Source organism: Macrobrachium rosenbergii, chromosome 58, assembly GCF_040412425.1.
Source record: "Macrobrachium rosenbergii isolate ZJJX-2024 chromosome 58, ASM4041242v1, whole genome shotgun sequence".
Taxonomy (NCBI): Eukaryota; Metazoa; Arthropoda; class Malacostraca; order Decapoda; family Palaemonidae; genus Macrobrachium; species Macrobrachium rosenbergii.
Window position 1 is genome coordinate 1,319,980 of NC_089798.1, and position 22,521 is coordinate 1,342,500.

A 22,521-nucleotide genomic window follows, 5' to 3' on the forward strand; every position below is an offset into this window, starting at 1 on the left:
CTGTCTTTTACTTTAGCCCATTTTTCGTCGATTTTCACTTGCTTCCTTTTATTAAAATCACTTGCTTCACATATATAAATCCACATTTTCATCTGTTTCTTTCCAACTTAAAATTCTCTTTCTCTCCTTTATTTGCGCTCGAACAGTGACCAGATAGACCACCGTCCACTTCACTTCTCTCAACGAATCCATATACTCTTCCATGTACTTTTTACAATAACTTAACCAAAAGTTTTCTGATCCACAGTGTTTTCTCTTTGTCTAGCTCTAGTTATGAATATACTGTTTATCTCTTCCCATGCTCATTGCAATAAGACTCTATCCGTGGTCATCTGTTTAGATAATTATATCACAGGTAAGCAAATAGGGTGACTACCGATTAATCGACCGATGCCGATTAATACGGCGTCGATTAACAGTGTTCTTGTGAATTGTGGTTTGAAAATGCGTTTTGTGATTTATTATAAGTAATATATTCATAATCAATTACAATTACTTAGCTACTATTAAAGAGCATGTGATGACAGAACCAGGCCTATTTTACTGTAGTTTATATTTTCAGTTGCCAATGAACTGTGGTATTCAACAAGTAACCTTCTGCATACAACAGTGTTAAGCAGTGTGTGACCGTAGTACCAACAAGTGACGTAGTAATTGTGGAGTCATAATCACAGATGCATACGAGGTGTTGTATGTTTTTTTTTATTTTTTTCAGATAGGTCCAGAAATGACAGCGTTTATCATTACTAGTAAAAAATGAATTTCTGTGGTCATCATGTGCTGTTTCTGCAGCGGTTTACAGTCACCAGGGTATTTAAATTTCATAGCATATGAAGAGGCTGTTAGCTGACACAAAAAACTGCTCGGGTTAGATATTCCGTGTTTAATTAATAACAGAATATCAGGAGCAAACGTTGTTTACAGTGATACATGGTTTGAAGGTGTTCTGATTCCGTAAGTGACACAATGTCTATTCAAAGATCGATTTCATGTTTTTGAAATACCATGGTTTTCTCGTTCCAGCGTTCATGACCAAATATGGTGAAAAAAAAATCAAAATGGCCAATTATCAAAACCGATTAATAGCCAAAAAGCAGATACCGAATAATCAGCTAAATGCCCGATTACCCAATATCTGCTGAATTATCGGTGCAACCCTAATGGAATGTCTAGGATAAAGAAAGGATAAGGGTTGGAAAAATGGTTTTGTATTGTCTTCGTAACATTTATTTTTTGTAACATATAAACGTATAAACCATTCAATCAACAATAATACGAATATAATGATAATAAAGTAATTTGTTCATCCTTTTGGGAATCTATTGTCACTCGCTTATCATTAAAAAGGTGTATAAACATTATTAATTTCTATCTTCTTAACTGTGACAAAATATATAGTTTTCCTCCGTAACTATTAGAGTTATTTAAAGTTCTATATACAACAGACATTCAAGTATGAAGTAATCTTCGTTTACATGTTGTATTATTCTTTGTTATACGCTTTTTCAACTTAAATTTTACATATTTACAGATGCCACCGAAATATGCAGTACAGTTCCCATATTCCACGAGGCTTAAAAACGAGCAAGTAGGCGAATATCTCCCCACAAACTGAAAATGCACTATAAGGTATGTGAGTTAAATCAGTGCAGTAAATTGATGAAATGATACGACAGGCAATATTAACATAATTTCTCCTTACGTTTGGAGAATAACTGAAATTAAGTTATATTTTTGTCTCAGTCTATGTGAAAATATACTCGGATTTTGTGCAGAAACTCGGACATCACTCCAGAACTCTTATACACTGAAAAATTAGACACTGAAAACCACGTGAAATTACAAAAGTTAATTACTGGTGAAGAAAACAACGTCGTCAGCACATAGTGGAGAACTCGCTTATAGAGGACTTCCTTTCCATTGACACTCGTCTAACACTGTGGGGTAAAGTTCCGAATGCCGGTCTGTCTCCAACAACGACACTGCAACCGAGACCACACTGACCGCCTGTCCTCGCAATAGAGTCACTTGTTTCACTTGTTCCAGGAGGCGTTACTGTCGTCGCTCTGTTTTTCAGGCAGCCTTTATCGCCGCCTCCCGCACTACGCGAATGAGCTTCCGCAGGCGCCCTGGGAGATCCCACTGCGTCTGGTAAAGTTTTTAAGAGGTCCAGCACTTCTCCGTATTCAGGCATCAAGGGTCTGACTACGTTTTCCTCTAGACTCTCTCCGTAAGCCTTTAAATAAAAAAAATGATACTTGGATTCTGAGAAGTTCTTTATAAAAGGTTGAAAGATATTTATATCACGGAATATATTTATTTGTAAAATTACTTCGAGATGTATATATTTTCTATTATACTACCAGCGATATTACGAAAAAAAAAAATAAATAAATAAACCAGAAAAATTATTCCATGGGTATTTTAAAAGAACTACCTAACACAGTGGAAGTGAGAGAACCTGAAGGCGACCCATCGCCCTCGTAAGCATAAGCTCTGAGGTCGTCCTGAGCTAGAAGAGGCTGCTGGGTGGCGGGCATCGCCGAAAACACAACTACTTGAGGACACTTTGTGGAAGATAGGGAAGTCGTCGAACCGCCCGTCAACGACTTTGCCTTCGTTGCAAGGACGCTTTCCGTCGAGGGGATTCTCCGTGGCATTGACGAGATGGTTGTCATAACCGGATGGATAATGCTCAAGTCTTTCATGGACCCTTCTGAAAGCGCAGCCGATGACACTGACGGAATAGGTTGTTTGATGCCTGGAAGGAAAGGGACAATCATCAGTACCAATATTCTTGGAAAAGGAAAAATTTTTTTCCTTTCAAGACGCGGTAAAGCTGGAGAATATGACAGCGCACGTCTGGTATGATAATGGGCAAATGGGCATCGTGTTTAGTACCAGCCCACTGCGGACGAATGTAAAAACACAACCGAGAAACATTAGATATTATCAACATAAGCTAGAGACATCAATTAAACAAAAGCATAAAGAAAATGTAGTAAATATTCTGATCGGCGACTGGCAGGAACCAGGCAGCGGTAGAAAACTTAAATTTTACCAGGACGCAACATTTTCAATTATTCCCTTTATAGTGAGATTTGTTACTTTTAGACATCAAACTGCGATAAAAACAAAAAGTTAGGAAGAAAAATACTGGAATCAAATCACTATTTCTATATGTCACTATTTCTAACAGATGTGATGTGGCACGAGAAAACAACTGAATCAAAACAGCTAAATCAATGGACAAACCATGTCTTTAGTGAGAGGACGTTTGTCTACAACATGCTAACTTTAAACACACAGATGGTTAGTTTTCTTAACCACTATTCACACACAAGTACCTTCCGATGAAATGGTTTTGGTCGGCAGCCGCATCTTCAAAGACTCCAGAAGCGTCATCTCGTCCTTTGAAGCTATACTGGGCGCGTCATGCGCAGACAGCGGCGTCTCAATCACGCCCATGACGCTCCCGACATCCGTCTCGCTTTCGACGCCGGTCGATCTCATTCCTGCACCACGGCCAGTTCTCGATCGATGGATCCAAATGGTTAGTAGCACGCCCATTAGAACTAAAAGGAGATGAAGGAGAAATTGAAAATTTTGTGATTGGTTCATGTCAAATATCTAGTCACTGTATGATAATTTCATTGCCTTAGGTCTCTAATGTACAACAGAAGTCTACAGAAAATTATTTCAAACGTTAACATGTCTAGATATCACCGATACAGTGACTGAGGTTCTTATAATAAATTCAAAAAACCAAAGTAGGAAAAACTCAGCAATGCCTGAGGCCATTATTAATGAAACTGTGGAAAATATCAATTACTATAATATTTTATTACATTTATCAATCAGACTCGATTCTGTCATTACCAGTCTCTCTCTCTCTCTCTCTCTCTCTCTCTCTCTCTCTCTCTCTCTCTCTGTCACACACACACACACACAAAAACACAGAGACATATATATATATATATATATATATATATATATATATATATATATATATATATATATATATATATATATATATATATATATATATATATATATATATATATATATATATATATATATATATATATAGTCACATACACCCCTGAATTTTGTTTATATTCACAAATATTAAGCCAGAAATACTGTTTTTTTGCTTCTGAGGCAGGAGTTGGAAAAACCAGATATATTAGTGCAGTACAGTTCTGTGATATTACATCCAAATCCCTGTAACTTAAGAATGACTTACACCCAAGGGGAATTACAATTGATAATTGCTTCGTCCCCGGCAGGATTTGAACCGATGCCTGGTTTATAAATCATGATAGACAGTGACAAGAGAGATATAAGTTGATAGCGACTCCGCTCTACATATGCAGTCGAGTTCAGGTTCTGTACTTTGAATCAACGTTAACCCACCTCCTCCACATGCATCGGTTCGAATCCTGCCAGGGACGATACGCATTTGATTTCCATTGGTTGTAAGTTATTCCTAAGATATAGTGATTTGGATATTACATCACGGCATGTATACTGCACTCATATATCTATTTTTGTTTTTAACTCCCTTCCCAAAAGAAAAAGTTATACTGAATGCAACTAGCCTCACTAAGGCAATTAGGGGAAGCAGGCAAACTCGCCTGTAAATAGATGATGAAGTCATGGCTCCTCTTTCAGGATTTGAACCACTGTCCTGTAATTTACTAGGCCAACGCCATAAGGAATCAACCACAGGGGGAAAAACAAAGGAACCCCATATGCCTCTGCACATTCTCTTTGTCATAGTGGGCCGACTACGTCCGTCTCTATGGTTTCACTCGCTCCCTCCGCAACAACAGCGAGGAGACATATTTAATTATCCGCCCCAAAAGCCATGAGGTGAAGTACGCATTACAAGTTTCCTTTCCACGCTGGTCGGAGAACCGAGGTTAGAAATAATGAGACCGGCTAGAGAGAGAGAGAGAGAGAGAGAGAGAAACTGAGGCTAGCTCCAAAACAAGTAGTGTCTTTTGCTGAGAGGATATTGTAAGCTTAGGAAATCAATGGTCAGTAATTAAAATCCTCAACCACTATGGTTGGTTTCAGTCTTCTATATCCAGCTGAAACTGTTTGTTATAGTGTATATCAGGATGGCCTTTACACTCAAAACATCGAACTGAGAGAAAATTATATTTTTCAAGGAACTCTCCTTTACGCAAGCGAGATGAAAAACAAGAAAAACTGAGGCGTCCTCCGACAAAATTGGTGAAGAAGCCTCGAAAATTATGCAAATTGGTAAAGGGTAGGCAACGCGGAAGCGGGAAGAGAACTTCAATATATGGCAGAAGATGGAAAATAATCACCGAAGCATACGAGCCGAGGGGAGCTATTTTCACGGAGTGAATATAGTGGGACCTCAAGAAGTTGCCTGGGTGACTGCCAAAACCATACTATACAGGGACAAACAACCCATAATGGTAAAGGGAAACAGGATCTGAAGAAGTGGTTGTGAAGATTATCGAGGTTTTTGGCAATGTATGTTATCTTTGATGCTATCCAGTCCAGGAAAGAAACAAATGTGCAGCAACAAAAACTCATTATTAGCGGATCCGAAATTAGATTTATAGTTTTGGGCGGCGTATGATGAATGGAACTTAAGGTATCCATGGGAAACACTAATGCATACAAAAATGAAGTAAATGTAAGGAATTAAACTATCAGTGCAGACTTCCTTTAACATTTTAGCAATAAGAAAGCATTGGAAAAAACTGTATTTTTTTTTTTTTTTTTACAATTCTTTCTTACTCTCAGATATTAGAATTATGCTCTGGATCTATAATGAAAAGACACCTTTTTGAAGTTCATTATTGCTATCCCCGTCCTTACTTTTAAAATCAATCATTCTCTTTTTTCAAAACTATGGAAATATGTTACAATTCGCCATAACGCCATAAAAATGTTCAAAAGTAGAAGGAAAATTCCTAGTGATTACAGATATTTCTTACATCCCTGCCCTGTTACATTCGTCCGTTAACTGAATGATTACATTACTATCTACTCTACATTCATTCCAGTTGGATTCAAAAACCTTTGTCATCTGCCAAACGCTAACTAAGGACCCTGTTTTCTACCTCCCCAATCACGTTTTATTGTTAAATGACTGCAACTCGCCTCCGTCTTTCTGTACGCCTATACTTACTTTCCTATCACATCCCGATCAGATCTGCACAACATACTTTTAGTTTTCTATAAAAGAAAACTTTTGAGATGGCTGTCTGTCTGTTCTGTCCGCACTATTTCTGTCCACCCTCAGATCTTAAAAACTACTCAGGCTAGAGGACTGCAAATTGGTATGTTGATCATCCACCCTCTAGTCATCAAACATACCAAATTTCAGTCCTCTAACCTCATTAGTTTTAATTTTATTTAAGGTTAAAGTTAGCCATGATCGTGCGTCTGGCACCGCTATAGGTGCAACAACATCTGCCACCACCGGGCCGTGGCTGAAAGTTTCATGGGCCGCGGCTGAGAATTTGATGCAGTATTATACGCTGTACAGGAAACTCAACTGCGCCTAAGAAAATTCGGCGCAATTTTTACTTTTTTTTATATTTTTACTTAATACTTACAGGCAAAACGTTCATCTTTACTTTTACTTTTATTCATTATTCAACTTGTACTTTCATTTTGCTCGAAAACCCCCTCCGTTGTTCCGACTTTCCTTCCGCGAACAATTCTTCTTATTCCGACGTTTTTTCAGAGTTACCTTTCTTGTTTCATCTCTTCCTTTGTATACGAGAAATCATTTGGCAGGCGTATAAGAAAAGATATGAATCAAGGAAGAAGTTAACTTTAACTTCTTCCTTGATTCATATGTTTTCTTAAACTTCTGCCAAATGATTTCTCGTATAGAGTAAAATCTTCTAGTTCTTCCAATATCCATATAAATATGCTTCTAATCTTCCTAGAAGACATTTCGCCCCAAAAGCCGCACTTGATTATAGAAACTTCCAACTTTGTTTTCCACAGACATTTTTAAACTCTTTCACCAGTATATTAAACTTCTCTTACCCGGCAGCAGTACATCATGTAACATTTGTAAGCATAAGGCACTCGTCATTATATTTCTGACATTGTTCTTCATACCATAAAATTGCACTTTCATTCGTCTTTTTTTTACTTCTTATATCATCCATCACAGGACGTAGTCATAGAGACGTAAAACCAGGTGAGATCTTTTTATATCTAACTTTCTTACGCAGTCTAGAGTAGAATTTGCTTATGCCACGAGATATTCGAAGTGCGCGTGACAAAAGGCTTTTTGTACCATACATCTTCCACGCTCCCACTCAGAGTTTTCTTTTCTCTTTGTCCTACGATTATTTTTTTATAAAAGTTGCATAGTAAACAGCTGATCCAAATACATTTTCTCTTCCTTAAACCTATACAACTCTTTCCTTAGTCATCAGCCTATTTTTACCCTAATTCCTCAGTCATAATTACAAGGCATTCCCAGTTATAATTATGTTATGTCCTGGTAAACTTAGATTCATCCATCAACTCTCCGGTATTCCATAGACAGTTATTCCTTCTTCCACTGTTTTAATATATCACACTTGAACACAGTGACAAGCCACTCACACTACAGTACCTTGGCTTGAATCGCTACCGCTCCCAGAGCATTTCTGTATGTCATCTTTTTCAGTGAACTTCCTTCCTTTATCAAAAGACACGAATATTGTGTTCCCTCCCTAGCCATATCTCAGAATTACCATAGCATCAAGAAGGCCTTTTTTCACTTTCCGCTAAGGTGCCATACCACTTACTAACACACAGTGTAGTAGAATTCCCCTGATGTCATGGGAGCATCATTCCAAGAACACTATCTCTGATGACCACTTTGGAAACTCGCAGACTTCTTCAAAAGTAAAACAGCAAAAAAAAAAAAAAAAAAAAAGTGACACACTCACCCCTCAGACTTCGTGTGACCCAGAAAGGGAAAGGAATTCCACCTTTCTAATGAAGAACACCACGACAATTCTCAGCCTATTCATACAGTGTGGCTTCTTTGTGACAGGGCGTAAAAAGAGGATAATCTGGGACATTTTCCACAATATCTACGTAAACTTGAAATGCCCCAACTGGGCATAATGTCTTATCTGTAATACTGAGTTCTTGTAGAACAACAGGGGATTTCTTATTCAAAGTGTCCTCATTAATTGGCCAGAAATAGCAAGCCAAGAGACAAAAGTGATGGATAAGTCTGTGAGTGATAAAACATTTCCTTGTCTAAGAGCCAGGATGCCAAGAAGAATGCCTTTTGGAGCATATGAGTTATATTGTCCTTAAACAAGTAGATCAGTTCCCAGTGTGGAGGTAATTCATATGGACTAGTATTGCTGGCTAGATAAAGTCCATAGTTTTTGCACCAGGTACCTACCAATGGATAATCTCCATAGTACACTAAATTTCGAAAATCCACACATGAAAGTCACAGAATGTGCAGAGGCCTTTTCCTCTTCTCTCTAGGGATGGAACAGTGGACAGTATGAGAAATTATTTTCTTGTCCGTTGTTGAAACAGCAGAAACCAATGTCACTTGCCAATTTTGGGCAACTAGGTAGGCAGTTCCATTAAAAGTTAGCAAAGGCAGCGGCAATTTCACTACCCAGGTCCTCTTCACATAGACAGTGCTCTCTACTAAGAAAATTCCATTTGAGGCATGTTAGAGTTTCCAAGTGAGATGATGAGCAGTTTAGAAGATATTTCCTTTTGTGGATCTGGGAGAAGAAAACTGCAGAACAAGTCAAACTGACTCCACTGTCCATATGGGTAGTAATATACACAGATGCCTCCTTCACAGGATGGGGAAGCCACTGCGTAGATCGTCAAGTAGTGGGAAGATGGTCATTTGTTTTAGGAAGATATCAAATCAGTTTCCTGGAGCTGATGCCTGTCTCCTTGTCTCTCAGAAAATTGAAGCCTCCAAACTGCAAAGAAGACCCACATTATGTTGGTCCTAGATAATATCACAGTGATGACTTGCATCAAGAGGTTGGGCTCCCAGTCGGCCACTCTCAGTGCAATTGTGCTGTCTGTTCTACAGATGGCTTAGGCAAGGAAGTGGCACTTGTCCGCAACAAGCTTCATGGGGTTGCTCAGTGTAATAACAGACTTATAATAGACTCCATGTTAAGGTGGATGGCAGCCTCAACAGAGCAGATATTAGACAAACCTCTATTTCAAATAATTGCTAACATGCTTCTGCCTCTGAAAGTGGATGAGAACCATCAGCTTCCAGTATGAGTCTCCAAACTTGGATGGTCAAAAAATAATCAGAGATGTATTCTTAAAAGATGTACAAATGGACGACAATATACCTTGGGAGTCTTTGATGAAGGTCAATGGTCTCTAGAAGGAACAGGGACTTAGAGGAAGGAGGGTGGGCCCTACTGATGGTCATCCTCAATGTTAGGTCATTTCGTGAGCCATATAGTACTTTAGGAGAGGGGGCTGGACCCATTAGGGTCCTCCTTATCATCAGGTTATTACGTGGGAGAGCCCAGGTTTTCTTTTGAGGGAACCCTGTCATCCAAAAACCAAGGCAGTGCACCTTGGTCTTTCAGGTTAAGAAGGGAAATTCTCAGTGGCAAAGTTCACTTTATGCTCAATACTAGGAGCATCCATCCCAGTGCATGAAACTTCATCTCTATTGGAGTCATCATACAGGGAGATCTTGAATTCCAGTATCTTGGCATACTGGCCATGACATGAAATCTGCTCAGAAAGGAGGGAAATGCTCTCTGCAGGGGCTCTGCCAGGAATACATACTCTCCTACCCATATGCTCCCTCTTAACTCTTGGACCCAAAGGGCTTGTCTAAATAAAGTCTTTCCTTCATGGTCTGCTGCCAGAAGCTTGTTACTTATTTTGCATATATTTCGCCACTACTTAAAGTCAACTTAATACCAGCAGGGCTATGTTTACAGTGGGTGGTATGTGTCATCCCACTAGCAAACAGCAGATTATTCAGTTTGCAGTGGGTAAAGCAACCTTTGGGTTTAGCGTATTGGCAAACCTGTAGTAAGGAAAGACAAAAACAACCATGAGAACTGGTTGAATGCAAGCCGCATATCAGATAAGTGGAACATGCAGCAGAATAAAATGGACTGACATTGTTATAAGTATATGGCCTCCACAGCCGAGTAAGAGGCAAACTTATTGGGTGCCATTCTCTCTGTGGTAAATTAGTATTTATATTAATAACTTGTCTGAAAGTTGCCTTGAATATGCATTGAGGTTTTCATTACAAATATAATTATTGGTGTCATTTAAATCATTATTAAACCAGAGTTACCACAACAGCTAGTTTAAAATATTAACAAATGAATGAGCTAAATCTCTATCCCACCAAAAAAACACGAATATCATAAGAAATGGGTTAAACAATTGTGAGACCTTGTTATGTAATTAAGCAATAAACAATAATGGATGATATGTATGACCTATAAGTATTGCAATAATATTACAACCTTGTAATGCTCTAGTATTCTATTTAGAGCTAGCTTTGCAAATTTGATTTAAAATAATATGCTACATCTCCAAACTTCGACTGTAAGTATTAGTATTTCTTTATACAAGAGCCTGTCCATGCTTGTATGCTCAATTTGAGTTTCAGGAGTGTTTCAGACATTTGTAGAGTAGCATATCTTCACAATTAAAGCTAGCCTAACAAAAAATTAAAATACCATATAAATACCGTAAGCTATATTGACTGGAACTGTTTTTCAAGATATCTGACTGGTTAATACTCAATGAGATGTGCTTCTAAGCAACTGAAACTTCACTAAAAATCGACATTGAAGTACTGCCAAAATATGCTATTTCAGATGGAACTACATTTCAACCTACTGTTAACTTTTGCCATGATTTGAAAATTATAACTTCTATTATTACATTGGTAATTAATATATAATTGAAATTTTTAATATCAATAACTAAACAAAGTTTTCCATTCAAAATAAAAAAAAAAATTGGATACTAAGTTTAAAAATACTAAAAATAGTTTGGCAAACTCATTTAAATTCATGACAAAAAATGGTTATTTTGTAAAACCGAGTAAATTAAGATATAAAACACATTTCACGTTTTTTTTGTAACCGAAAATAGGATATAAAACATATTTACTTTTTTAAAAACCCAAATGAATAATAATTTTCAGTGATAGATCTACTAAATAATATGATTTAGAAATTCTCAGATCTACTAAATAATATGATTTAAAAATTCTCAAAGTTGACAGGAAGCTAAGAACTCATGAAGTAGCCTAATCAGCCTAATCCTAAATCCCCACCTTTAAGGATGAACCAGCTAGCAGAATTTAATAGTCATAGCTAATAGAGCAAATTTTTCAAGAACTAAAGCATCTTTTAGTGGCTTAAGACAATGCACTTATTTTTCCTCAGAAGATAACTGCAACGTTTCGCCAAAACAGCACTATGAATGGAAAATACTCTGGAGCATACTTGAAATCATGTGAGTGCTTTAGTAAATCAGAGGATAATGGGGATCTAGCCCGACCTATGTGCTAGCGTTGCATCTGAATGGGTGAGAGACCCTGGTAAACGCTGTCAGCAAGGTAAGGAGCCATTCTGCCTTGAGTCCTTTTGATCTTCCCTAGACGTTGGGGGTCGTTATCTAGGACTGATATTTTTGGAGGTCATTATCTTTATGATATTTACAGTCTTTTGTTTACGGTTTTACGGTAATTTCCAGCGGGGTTGTACTAAATACGCTGCAAAGGTGGATACACACAGGTTAAAACCCTTGGGGTTCGCTATCTAGGAAAGATCCAGTCTTTTATACTCTACCACTGCATGAAATCAAAGGCAATATTCTGGCCCAGACCATCTATGAGAGAATTCTTTGATATTGGTTGGTCTGTTTTATGGAGCCCTGCAGAGACCATAAGAGTAACTCCTTCGAGGAGGGACAGTGGCTACACTGTCAAAAAGTAAAAGCTATCTCGAAGAAAACCTTAAGTATTTCTCCACAACACTAAATACAGACTGGAAATCATGCATCAAAATTACCTACCCAAAACCAGAAGTGAGAGGGTCAACGCTGCTATAGCCATGGGCGGGGTTAGGTGCTGCGTATGTGATGGTAACTGGTGCCATTCACAGTTATAACCAATTGTTCCCGTGGCACAGGAACACTGGTACCCCGGATATAAATTGGTACAGGTACCCCCATGTAGACAAGGTTGATAGGTGCACTCGTCTACATCATGACATATCCCCGCCACAAGATGTTTACCAGGTCCACAGCTAGTAAATACAAATAAAGAGAAAGACATATTATTTCAATAAAAAAAAAACAAGTGTGTTCATCATTGTGAAATCAGAACACCACACCCACAGGCTAATGATGTATAATATGAACTCATAAATCAACGCCGCTCCAGAGAGGGATTTAGAAAATATGCGTGCATATAACTTGTTAGAATTTGACATATTTACTAGAGCGAAAATAACCTAACTTTCTCTTTCGTAGAAAAACTAAGCGCTTTTGGTTAAATTGCTGCGATATGCATGGCATCTACTGGTCCCATTTACCAGACCCTTTGAAGTATAAAGGACATGCTATGAACTCGTAACCTCTTATATTCCCTACTTTCTTTTGGTCTTTGGAAATATTACTTCCTACGTCGAGCTTCGAAAGTAGGTCAGCGTAGAAATTCCTCAAACATCTGGAACATTAAGCTATGAGGAAGAGTGAAATTTTTAAATTTATGACAGTCCTATATATATATATGTATATATATATATATATATATATATATATATATATATATATATATATATATATATATATATATATATATATATATATATATATATATATATATATATATATATATATATATATATATATATATATAATATATATATATATATATATATATATATATAAATATCTGTCTATGAAATTGTAATGGCTACGCCATTAACTTTAATTTTTAACATTTCTAAAGTAGCTTAGTGTGCAACAAGAAAAAAATTCATTTAATTATGTTTAGAATTTTCAACAGAACTTCAATCGTAACCATATAAACGCATGTAAATCGTAAATTCTGGCCCTTATTGCTTAGCCATTGACTTTGCTACAGCTGCTGAATATATCCAGCAGACATAATGTTTATCCCAGTCAAATTCTTCGCATTACGCTACAAGTCCGAGGATGGGTCTATTCCATTTCGTTTAAATATACCTGACTTTGACGGAAATATGTACATTTGAGTCGAGATAATTTCATCTTCTCCATAGCGTAGTGGTCAAAGAGATAGACGCATCTCTCATCTCGACTCGATTTCAAAGCTCGGTGTGGGGAAGGACGAATTCTACGTTTCTGCTCGTATTTGGACTCCAGAGAAATTTCAGTTGGGAACGGGTTCTAAGGTATTTTTTGACAGGGAATTAAAGCAAAAAAGGAATGCCGTTGAAGTTCTATACATACCGTGAAAGTTAGCCTACCGGTACTTTCCGGTTACAAATTTATATAGAAATTTTACCAGTAGAACGTGGGAAGTCATGCATTTTCAGTTCAGTTACAAGGACAGATAGAAAAGTCTTGCATTTTCATGTAATTTCCCACAGAACTGGTAAATGTTATCTGACAATGAGATTTCAAAAAGACCATACGTACAATAACACACACACAAACAGCATATATGTGCATATATGCATATATATATATATATATATATATATATATATATATATATATATATATATATATATATATATATATATATATATATATATATATATATATATATATATATATATATATATATATATATATATATATATATATATATATATATATATATATATATATATATATATATATATATATATATATATATATATATATATATATATATATATATATATATATATATATATATATATATATATATATATATATATATATATATATATATATATATATATATATATATATATATATATACCTATTTATTTTTATGTATAACATTTTTTCCTTTTAGATGGTGTTCCGACAGAAGACTGCAGCTTTCTCGAATGCTAAAAAAGTGTTTAATTACATTAATTTGAGCCCCATATTAAGTTTTTTACCGTATTAGATGCTCGTCTTACTTGCAGCTAGGAGATCCACACACTGTCTTAAACAGCGATACCAACCACTTTAGATGATAGCAATTTGAAACGCGGTCTGCTGGTTTATGAGTTGTCACGTACACTTAGACATTTTTGATATTCACAGACATTTAGCTACCAATACCTTTTAATATCAGATTTACTCATCATAGGAATAAACACCGAAGGGAAATTTGTAAGCGATAAAAAGTCATCCGTTACCAGGTGGCCTTGAACTACCGAATGACTGGGGAACGACGACTTGTCAAGGACGCTATCAAGAGAGGTACAGTAAAGTTGCTACCGACTCTGTCGCATTCAGGTTTTGTATTTTAGAGTCGCGATCAACCCTACCGCCACCGCGATAGCCAACTGGCACATTTGAAACACACACCTATTTATTCATTTTTGTCACAAGCACAAAGACATTTTTTTTTATTCACAAACATTAAGCGACAAATGTCGTTTAACGTAAGATTCACCCGACCTCGGAATAAACACCGAAGGGGAATTTTTAAGTGATAAACGATCCGCCACCAGGTAGACTCGAACCACCAAATGGTTGGTCATTGTTAAAATTAACATTTTTTATTCATTTTATTTAATGGATAAAACATTTTTACCTATTTACGGGATACTGAATGAATCCCCTTAGAAATGTCGTTTCTCCTGTGATTCTAAATTCATTTTATTATCCTAATAAGTATTAACTGAAGTGACTAATTTTGAATGGTATCTAAGAATGTAAACTAAATCCAGTTTGGATGCCTCTCACATTTTTAATGTCCCCACCCTTTTTTTTTTTTTTAAATCGTTGGTATAAGCACTCAAAATGTGACAAATATTTTCCGTGCAGTCACCTGTGTCCTTCAAGATACACTTACATTACTTGGCCCCTGCCGAGAAATTTCTTTTTTATGAGAAATCTCATGAATTGCAAAACTCTGCCCAAATTTGCATCAAAACAAATTACAAACGGCTTAACGTCATAAATAACTAAAATTAATTAATATTTAGACCAGGAAGATGAGACTAGAGAATAATGCCTTTCATTGTTTATATCCTGTGAAAGCCAATTTAGATGATTTTTTTCCGGGTGGGTGAGAAAATATATGGCAGAGATACTAACTTTGTATAATGTAATAGGACGGACAAGAATAAATTAAGAAACATGACGACATAAATACTTTCCAACTAAACTTTGAAGGAAGGGGGTATTCAAATAAGTACCTGACTACCTCACTTGCCCCCCACTGAATATGTGATATACATATTCATTTAAACTTTATATTTCATAAACTGAAGATCTCAGAAATTTAACGATTTATTGTTCATTTTTTATCTAATATTACCAATGACCTTATGATGCCAAAGAAGGGTATTCACTAATGCATTTCATAGGTCACACAACATGTGTCTAAAATCACTTTTTAATTATACTGTTTAAGCAATTCTACTCAGATTTACCCATGAACCGCAGCTGTACCTTCCTCTCTCTCTCTCTCTCTCTCTCTCTCTCTCTCTCTCTCTCTCTCTCTCTCTCTCTCTCTCTCTCTCATGCTTGCTTTCTTACCTGCAGGTGGTGTGTCTCCATGTCTGATGGCATGCAAGCGGCGGCAAACAAGAAGTATTAACGCACAGATCGGGAGATTTGCAGCCCGCCTCTACATGTTGGTAAGTGGTTACCTGACCCCAGTCAGTACTGTTCCCGTTTGGCGGCAGAGGAATGTGATGTCCTGATATGCGTACATCGTCAATGCAGCCTTAGAGAAGATGATAAAAAAAATATATAATTTTCTTCAGTGATAATGATGTTTAAGACGATGATCGACTGATGAAAGGCATAGTTTTTGCCAGAAAAAATAAATCAAAGGTGACGTACTAATTATGATAATAGAAAAATCTTGTTGTAGTATCTAGTTGATAGTTAAGAATTATTATGGTCATGGAGATTACTACTAAAGCGAAAGTGAAGGTACTTCTTCCGTTCTGTATGTATTTAATGAATTTAAATAAACCAAATATATGATATATACCTTATATAACCTGAACCAGCAAGCCAATGTTCATACTTCACCCATATATACTCCCATCGCATTTGAGCTTTGTTATTAGAGTTAACAGAATATTCAACAACATAACAAATTTTAAAGTAATTTTATTCTTGTTACTTTACATTTCTCATAATTACATTCCAGATTTTTACACACACACACACACACACACACACACACACACACACACACACACACACACATATATATATATATATATATATATATATATATATATATATATATATATATATATACTGTGTGTGTGTGTGTGATTTGTAATTATTGCCTTATTGTAAAATCTGGAATGTAACTGCATAAAATAAAATTTGATATGTAGTTGAATATTCTGTTAACTAACGACAAAGCGCATATATACGATGAAATTGTACAGGAGCAATCAAATAAATAGGGTGGCTGTTCTGCTTATGAAAAGTATATATATATATATATATATATATATATATATATATATATATATATATATATATATATATATATATATATATATATATATATATATATATATGTGTGTGTGTGTATATATATATATATATATATATATATATATATATATATATATATATATATATATATATATATATATATATATATATATATTACTTAAAAATCATTAAATACATATAGCATGGAAGAAGTACCTTCACTTTCGCTTCATTAGCGTTCGCAAGCGTGATAATACTCTTTAACCACTAACTACACTCTACAACACGAGATTATTCTGGTATCATAATTTGTACGTCACTTTTGATTTATTGTTTCTAGTAATTACTGTGTCACTTTGAATGCATAGTTTCTGAGAAGTTAATGCCAATTATTATCAGAGGCTTACATTCTACGCTGAAACTAGAGGTAAACAAAAGGAATATCCTTGCCGTATTTATCTTTTGAAATGCAGAATAAATCACAATTGCAAAATAGTTCCACATCCCTAGCAGTTTCATACCCCTACAAAAGTGGCTCATCAGCATTTTTTTTTTTTTTCATCCCATGCGCACCTGAAGCCACCCACGATTATCTGGAATGCATAGTCGCCAATGCAAGGTGTTGAAACTCCCAATTCCACAATTATAGCACCTTTGCCAATCCATTTAACTTACGCTTTGTAGTCATCTTCCTTATACGAATTTTAATTACACAGTCTATTTACCAATCTCAGCTATCGCATTTTCTCCTCAGTATCATCCTAAATGACAGACAAAAAAAATAATCTTCCCTTTTTTTTTCAAAAGGTTTAATAATGTATTCTATGCTAGAAATTCAGCGCCCATTTACAGTGTTCTGATTTTCATTATTACGTATTTAACAACGACACACTCATCCCGTAAATTATTAATTCAGAATTCCATCCACACATGACATTTTTATTTTCACAGCTACAATTTTTTTTCCTTCAGTGATTTTCAAATTGGATTCACCTTTTCGCTACATCACTAATAAGTATATCCTTAATGAATACTTTAATGATTTATCACAAAGTGTAAAACTGACATTGACCACTGAGTTGTTTTTCTCTAGAGCCAACATTATCTGTAGCAGTGAGAACGCTGGAAATGCCACATATCTTGATCGCTCTCTGTCAGACTTTAGAATTCTAATCTTTCTTCTGTTACACGTGGCTCTTATACTTCTATCGTCTGAGAGGCAGGCTGAATATTTTGGGAGCAGCTGTGTTACCTTTTAATGAATTTCCAATCAACGTTGCTTAGGAAAAAAAAGGCTAGATAAAGAACACAACCACATTGAAATCTAACCGAAAGTAACTGAAAACTAGACTAATAATAATCTGCTCAGAAAACTTCTACGACATTAACCTCCCCACACACCTTCAAATAAGCATGTTTATCCTGCCAACACACGTTACACTATCTCTCTTTTATAGTAAGGAACATCCCATTATAGTAACCCCTTCATTTCGTTTCTCTATTACTTAACCACTCTTGCTCTCTTCTCTCCTAACGATTGCAAATTATGTCATCTTCAATCCTCTCTACAGGACCAAACCATGTCAAAAGTGTGCAATCCATATTTTCGCCTCGGCTAACCTCTTGACAATTTATCTATCACCCCATTTCTTACCTACTCATTTATTCTCACTACTCACATATATACGTAAACGTTCATTTCAACTGATCCAACATTTTCATTTTATTTGTATTCAAAATCCAAACTTCACTTCAGTGAAGAACAGTTGGCTCTGCAGTCCCTTATGTGTCCGAATCACAGTTCCAAAGAGACTCCGACATTGACATGCCCTCTGCACACGTCTTCTTACTTTCCTCGCCTCGCCCATTGCATGGTTCATCATTTCTCTAATTCTACCGTCATCTATCACATTTATTCCCGGATTAATACATGAATTAATTCTTTCTATTCTTCCACCATCCATACTACATTCATTGCTCACAGTTCATGGTTTTCATTTGTCCTCGTAGCTTTACAATTTCCTCACAACCATTTTCACCACTTTTTCTGCTTACAAAATAGTACTTTAGAATACTTTCGCTCCTTTCTGTCGTTTTACTTCATTATTCCCAGTCAAAAGTGTATTGTATTAAAAATCAGTCGTTTCAGAGATAACTGCAACTCATTTTCTTCTCCGATGACTTTGAAGCTATACCTAATCTTCTTTCGCTGGCTCCTCGCATCACTTAATCAAAAGTTTTGAGCAGTCATACGGACATACATCAATTCCTATAACTTGCTTTTGAAGCAAAGCAGTTACACTTATTTAAATATTCTAATGTGCATTCCCCTTCATCACAAAAGCTTTTAAACACTCCCAGCACATTACGTTCAGCCCCAAACACCCTTACCGCTCTCCAAATGGCATCTTCATAAATTCTGTCACGTGTTATGTTATCCCCTTGTATACAACCTAACCCTTTTCGCATTTACTAAAGCTCCTCATATAACCTTTTTTTTTATTTTAACATTTTTTTTTTTTTTTTAAAACTCCACCCTCACAAAACCTACCTTATTATTCCTTTTGTTGCCTGTCTTTCTTTCTCAAGCAAAATCCTCTTTTTCCACAAGCCTGCTTAAAATAAGCAGCGTTTTCAACTTGTGCCTCTTATAAGCACCTCTGTCATCTTTGCTTTATACAAGTGAAAAGCAATGTTTTATTCACCCATTCCATTTGAACCATCTTCCAATCTCAAAAATTTCCAAAATACTCACTCCATCAACGCGGGATTTAATCCTTCAAAAATACCAATTTCCCACTGCGTCTTTTATTCTGCAGTCGATTTGCTCCTTAACATTTCTCTCTGCACTTACAGTATTCCCTAAAGCACACTCTGTTTTCTTCCTTTCACTGCTTGCTTGAATTCACTGTGGTAGTTCGTTATCTCATAGCATTTTCTTTCACACTATCTATCTAATTTACATTATCAATTTCTTTCGTCACGTAAAACCGTTCGAACAACATTCTTTTACCGCCTTTAAACCTAACATTTCCTCAAATCATTTCTTATAAAGAATTTTGCATATTCTTTATAAGTCCTGCTCTTCACTGGCCTTAGACCTTATCCCATTTTTCAACATCATCAGCTTCAATGAAAATTTCACTAACTGCTTATCAAACACTTATGCAAATTGCGTTTAGATCCATTTTTCAAATTCTCCCAAAACTAAAACTTGCATCTGTTTTCTATTAAACCATCTACTATTCTTTGTTGACTTTTGCAATTAAATCAATGTCACAGGTATTCCTTACTTGGCCGAAACATACTTTATAATCTCAGTTGTTCCTGCAGCCACAATCAATCTTACTGATACTATCGCTAAGGCTAACACATGAATATATAACAATAAAGAAAACGCACCAAAAACTTCAGGTACTAGAAATGATTTTATTAGCTTTCGGAGGGGAACTTTCCCTTCCCTCTTTCAGATACATTTTGTAACTGAAAGAGGGAAGGGAACGTTCCTTTTTGAAAGCTGATAAAATCACTTCCACTTCCTAAAGTTTTTCTTGGGCTTCCTTTGTTGTAATGAAAACCATGGGATGTGAGTTAATAATCTTTACATTGATATATATATATATATATATATATATATATATATATATATATATATATATATATATATATATATATTTTATATATACAACACACACACACACACACACACACACACACATATATATATATATATATATATATATATATATATATATATATATATATATATATATATATATATATATATATATATATATATATATATATATATATATATATATACATATATATATACATATATATATATATATATATATATATATATATATATATATATATATATATATATATATATATATATATATATATATATATATTATATATATATATATATATATGTGTGTGTTTGTATGTGTATGTATGTATGTATGTATGTATATAACTAAAGCATTCACAATACAAAGGAAACACTATAAACTTACTGTCCGTGAGATCATGCTGTACAGACACTACATTTTGGTCTGAATATTTGGGCACTCCCCCAATAGACACATTCTCCTCCATGTCTACATTGAAAGGCACTGGTGGCTCTGTCTCTGTTCCCTGCATCCCCTCCGGCCGTAAGGTGGTCAGAAAGGAAGTAAGGGTGTCGTTATGCCGCCATTCATCACCATCGTCCACCGAAATGGCAAGATCGTAGCCCTGGCGCGCGACGTACAATGTGTGCCAGAAGCCGTCGCCCAGGAAGTAATCTTCCACGCACACTTCCTGATTAATTTCTGGCGAGCCAGATATGGTGGCACAAGCGACTCCTCCCCGAAGCTACCAAAAGAGGATGTATAAGATTAAGATTAAGATTAAGATTAAGACTTTTGCAGTCTGTCTGCTATTTGCCAATATAACTTCATTTTTGTCTGTGAATATACGGCCACAGAATGTGAATGAAAGGGAAATTGGATCGTCCTTTAACTAATGCCTAAATATGACTTTTCCTCTTTGTATCCCTTCTTTGCCATAAAAGAGGGGGTAAGAATTCTGTTTTAATCCATTCAAGGTTACCTCAGTAGCAGTCTCTGATATTTTCACTATTCGATAGAAAGGACTATTGAGTCTTCTTGCTTAATTTAAGACACAGTATTCTCTTTTTATACTCATTCATTCAGGTATAAGCTAAATATGGTTATCATTTTGCCTCTCAATGTTACTATTATATATATATATATATATATATATATATATATTAATATATATATATATATATATATATATATATATATATATATATATATATATATATATATATATATATATATATATATATATATATATATATATATATATATATATATATATATATATATATATATATATATATATATATATATATATATATATATATATATATATATAAATTTACATGGACAGATAGATATATATATAAATTTAGTTTTCCATCTGTATCACAGAACTGACACGCCTATAGGATTTTCCTTGCAACAGAATGGCACTCTTCCACTATGTATAACACAGATAGATGAATGAGTAAAACAATCTTTAAAAATATAATGAGTAAAGGGATAGCCCTTTTGAGTCTTACCCGTAAAGATAGCGAGACAAGTTGCGACTGAGATGACAATTGCAAGAGAAGCCCATTAGACCGTCCTTGCGTTCTCACTCGCAGCTGGGTTTCGAGAGTAAAGGGGCCGGGACTGAAGGAAAGGGTCAATTTCGAGAAGGAACTGTGGTTAAGTGTCATGGGAATGGTGGATGTGTTGCACTGCGGCCCTACCCACCCAGGATCACAAGAGCACAGAGGTTCCTTAAGGCCACCTGTACATTGCCCTTTCAGTCCGCACCCTTGTTTGCACGCTGAGTCTTGAATGCTGCATCTAGCTGAGCTTCCGCTGCTAAAGGCTGGTTCTCCGAGGTCGATTAGCTGGGAGAACAGTGGGAATGTTGTCAGTGCTATCATATTTAAGGCTTGTCTGCACTGCGGTTAAACATGTCATAAAAACACACCCGTAACTTATTGCACACACACCTCACAAACAGGCTGAACGGAAGTCAGTGACTTATTAGTACTCACAACCAGAGTTTCATGCGGGTTACAGATTTTTCCAGAGATTCGTCCTCCACTTGCAGTTGCTTACCTGTTTCCAACTTGTTTGTGAAATGTATGAGACAAGTTGCTGATGTTTGTTTATGATATGTTCTACTCTAGTGCGGACACACCCTTACCGTGGTATCATATTTCTCATCATCAAAAGTGACAAAAACACATCATTGTTATTGCTATTTGGTATTGTAAAATGAAAACCTACC

The 22,521-nt window shown here is 35.6% G+C and overlaps 1 protein-coding gene across 3 annotated transcripts in view; it reads right to left on the reverse strand.

Moving 5' to 3' along the window:
* Positions 1 to 1,192: 1,192 nt before the first annotated feature.
* Positions 1,193 to 22,521, reverse strand: part of LOC136837198 (putative neural-cadherin 2) — a 1,292,835-nt gene continuing 1,271,506 nt past the window's right edge. For all 3 annotated transcript variants that reach the window (XM_067101868.1, XM_067101867.1, XM_067101869.1), the window contains 8 exons: position 22,521; positions 21,797 to 22,135; positions 20,682 to 21,021; positions 15,733 to 15,922; positions 12,073 to 12,305; positions 3,348 to 3,575; positions 2,438 to 2,761; positions 1,193 to 2,236 (listed from right to left, as the gene is read on the reverse strand). The exon at position 22,521 is cut by the window's right edge and continues 245 nt beyond it. In XM_067101868.1, the coding sequence (XP_066957969.1) occupies positions 2,187 to 2,236; positions 2,438 to 2,761; positions 3,348 to 3,575; positions 12,073 to 12,305; positions 15,733 to 15,922; positions 20,682 to 21,021; positions 21,797 to 22,135; position 22,521 (1,705 nt within the window). In that variant the 3' untranslated portion in view covers positions 1,193 to 2,186. The remainder of the gene's footprint in view (positions 2,237 to 2,437; positions 2,762 to 3,347; positions 3,576 to 12,072; positions 12,306 to 15,732; positions 15,923 to 20,681; positions 21,022 to 21,796; positions 22,136 to 22,520) is intronic.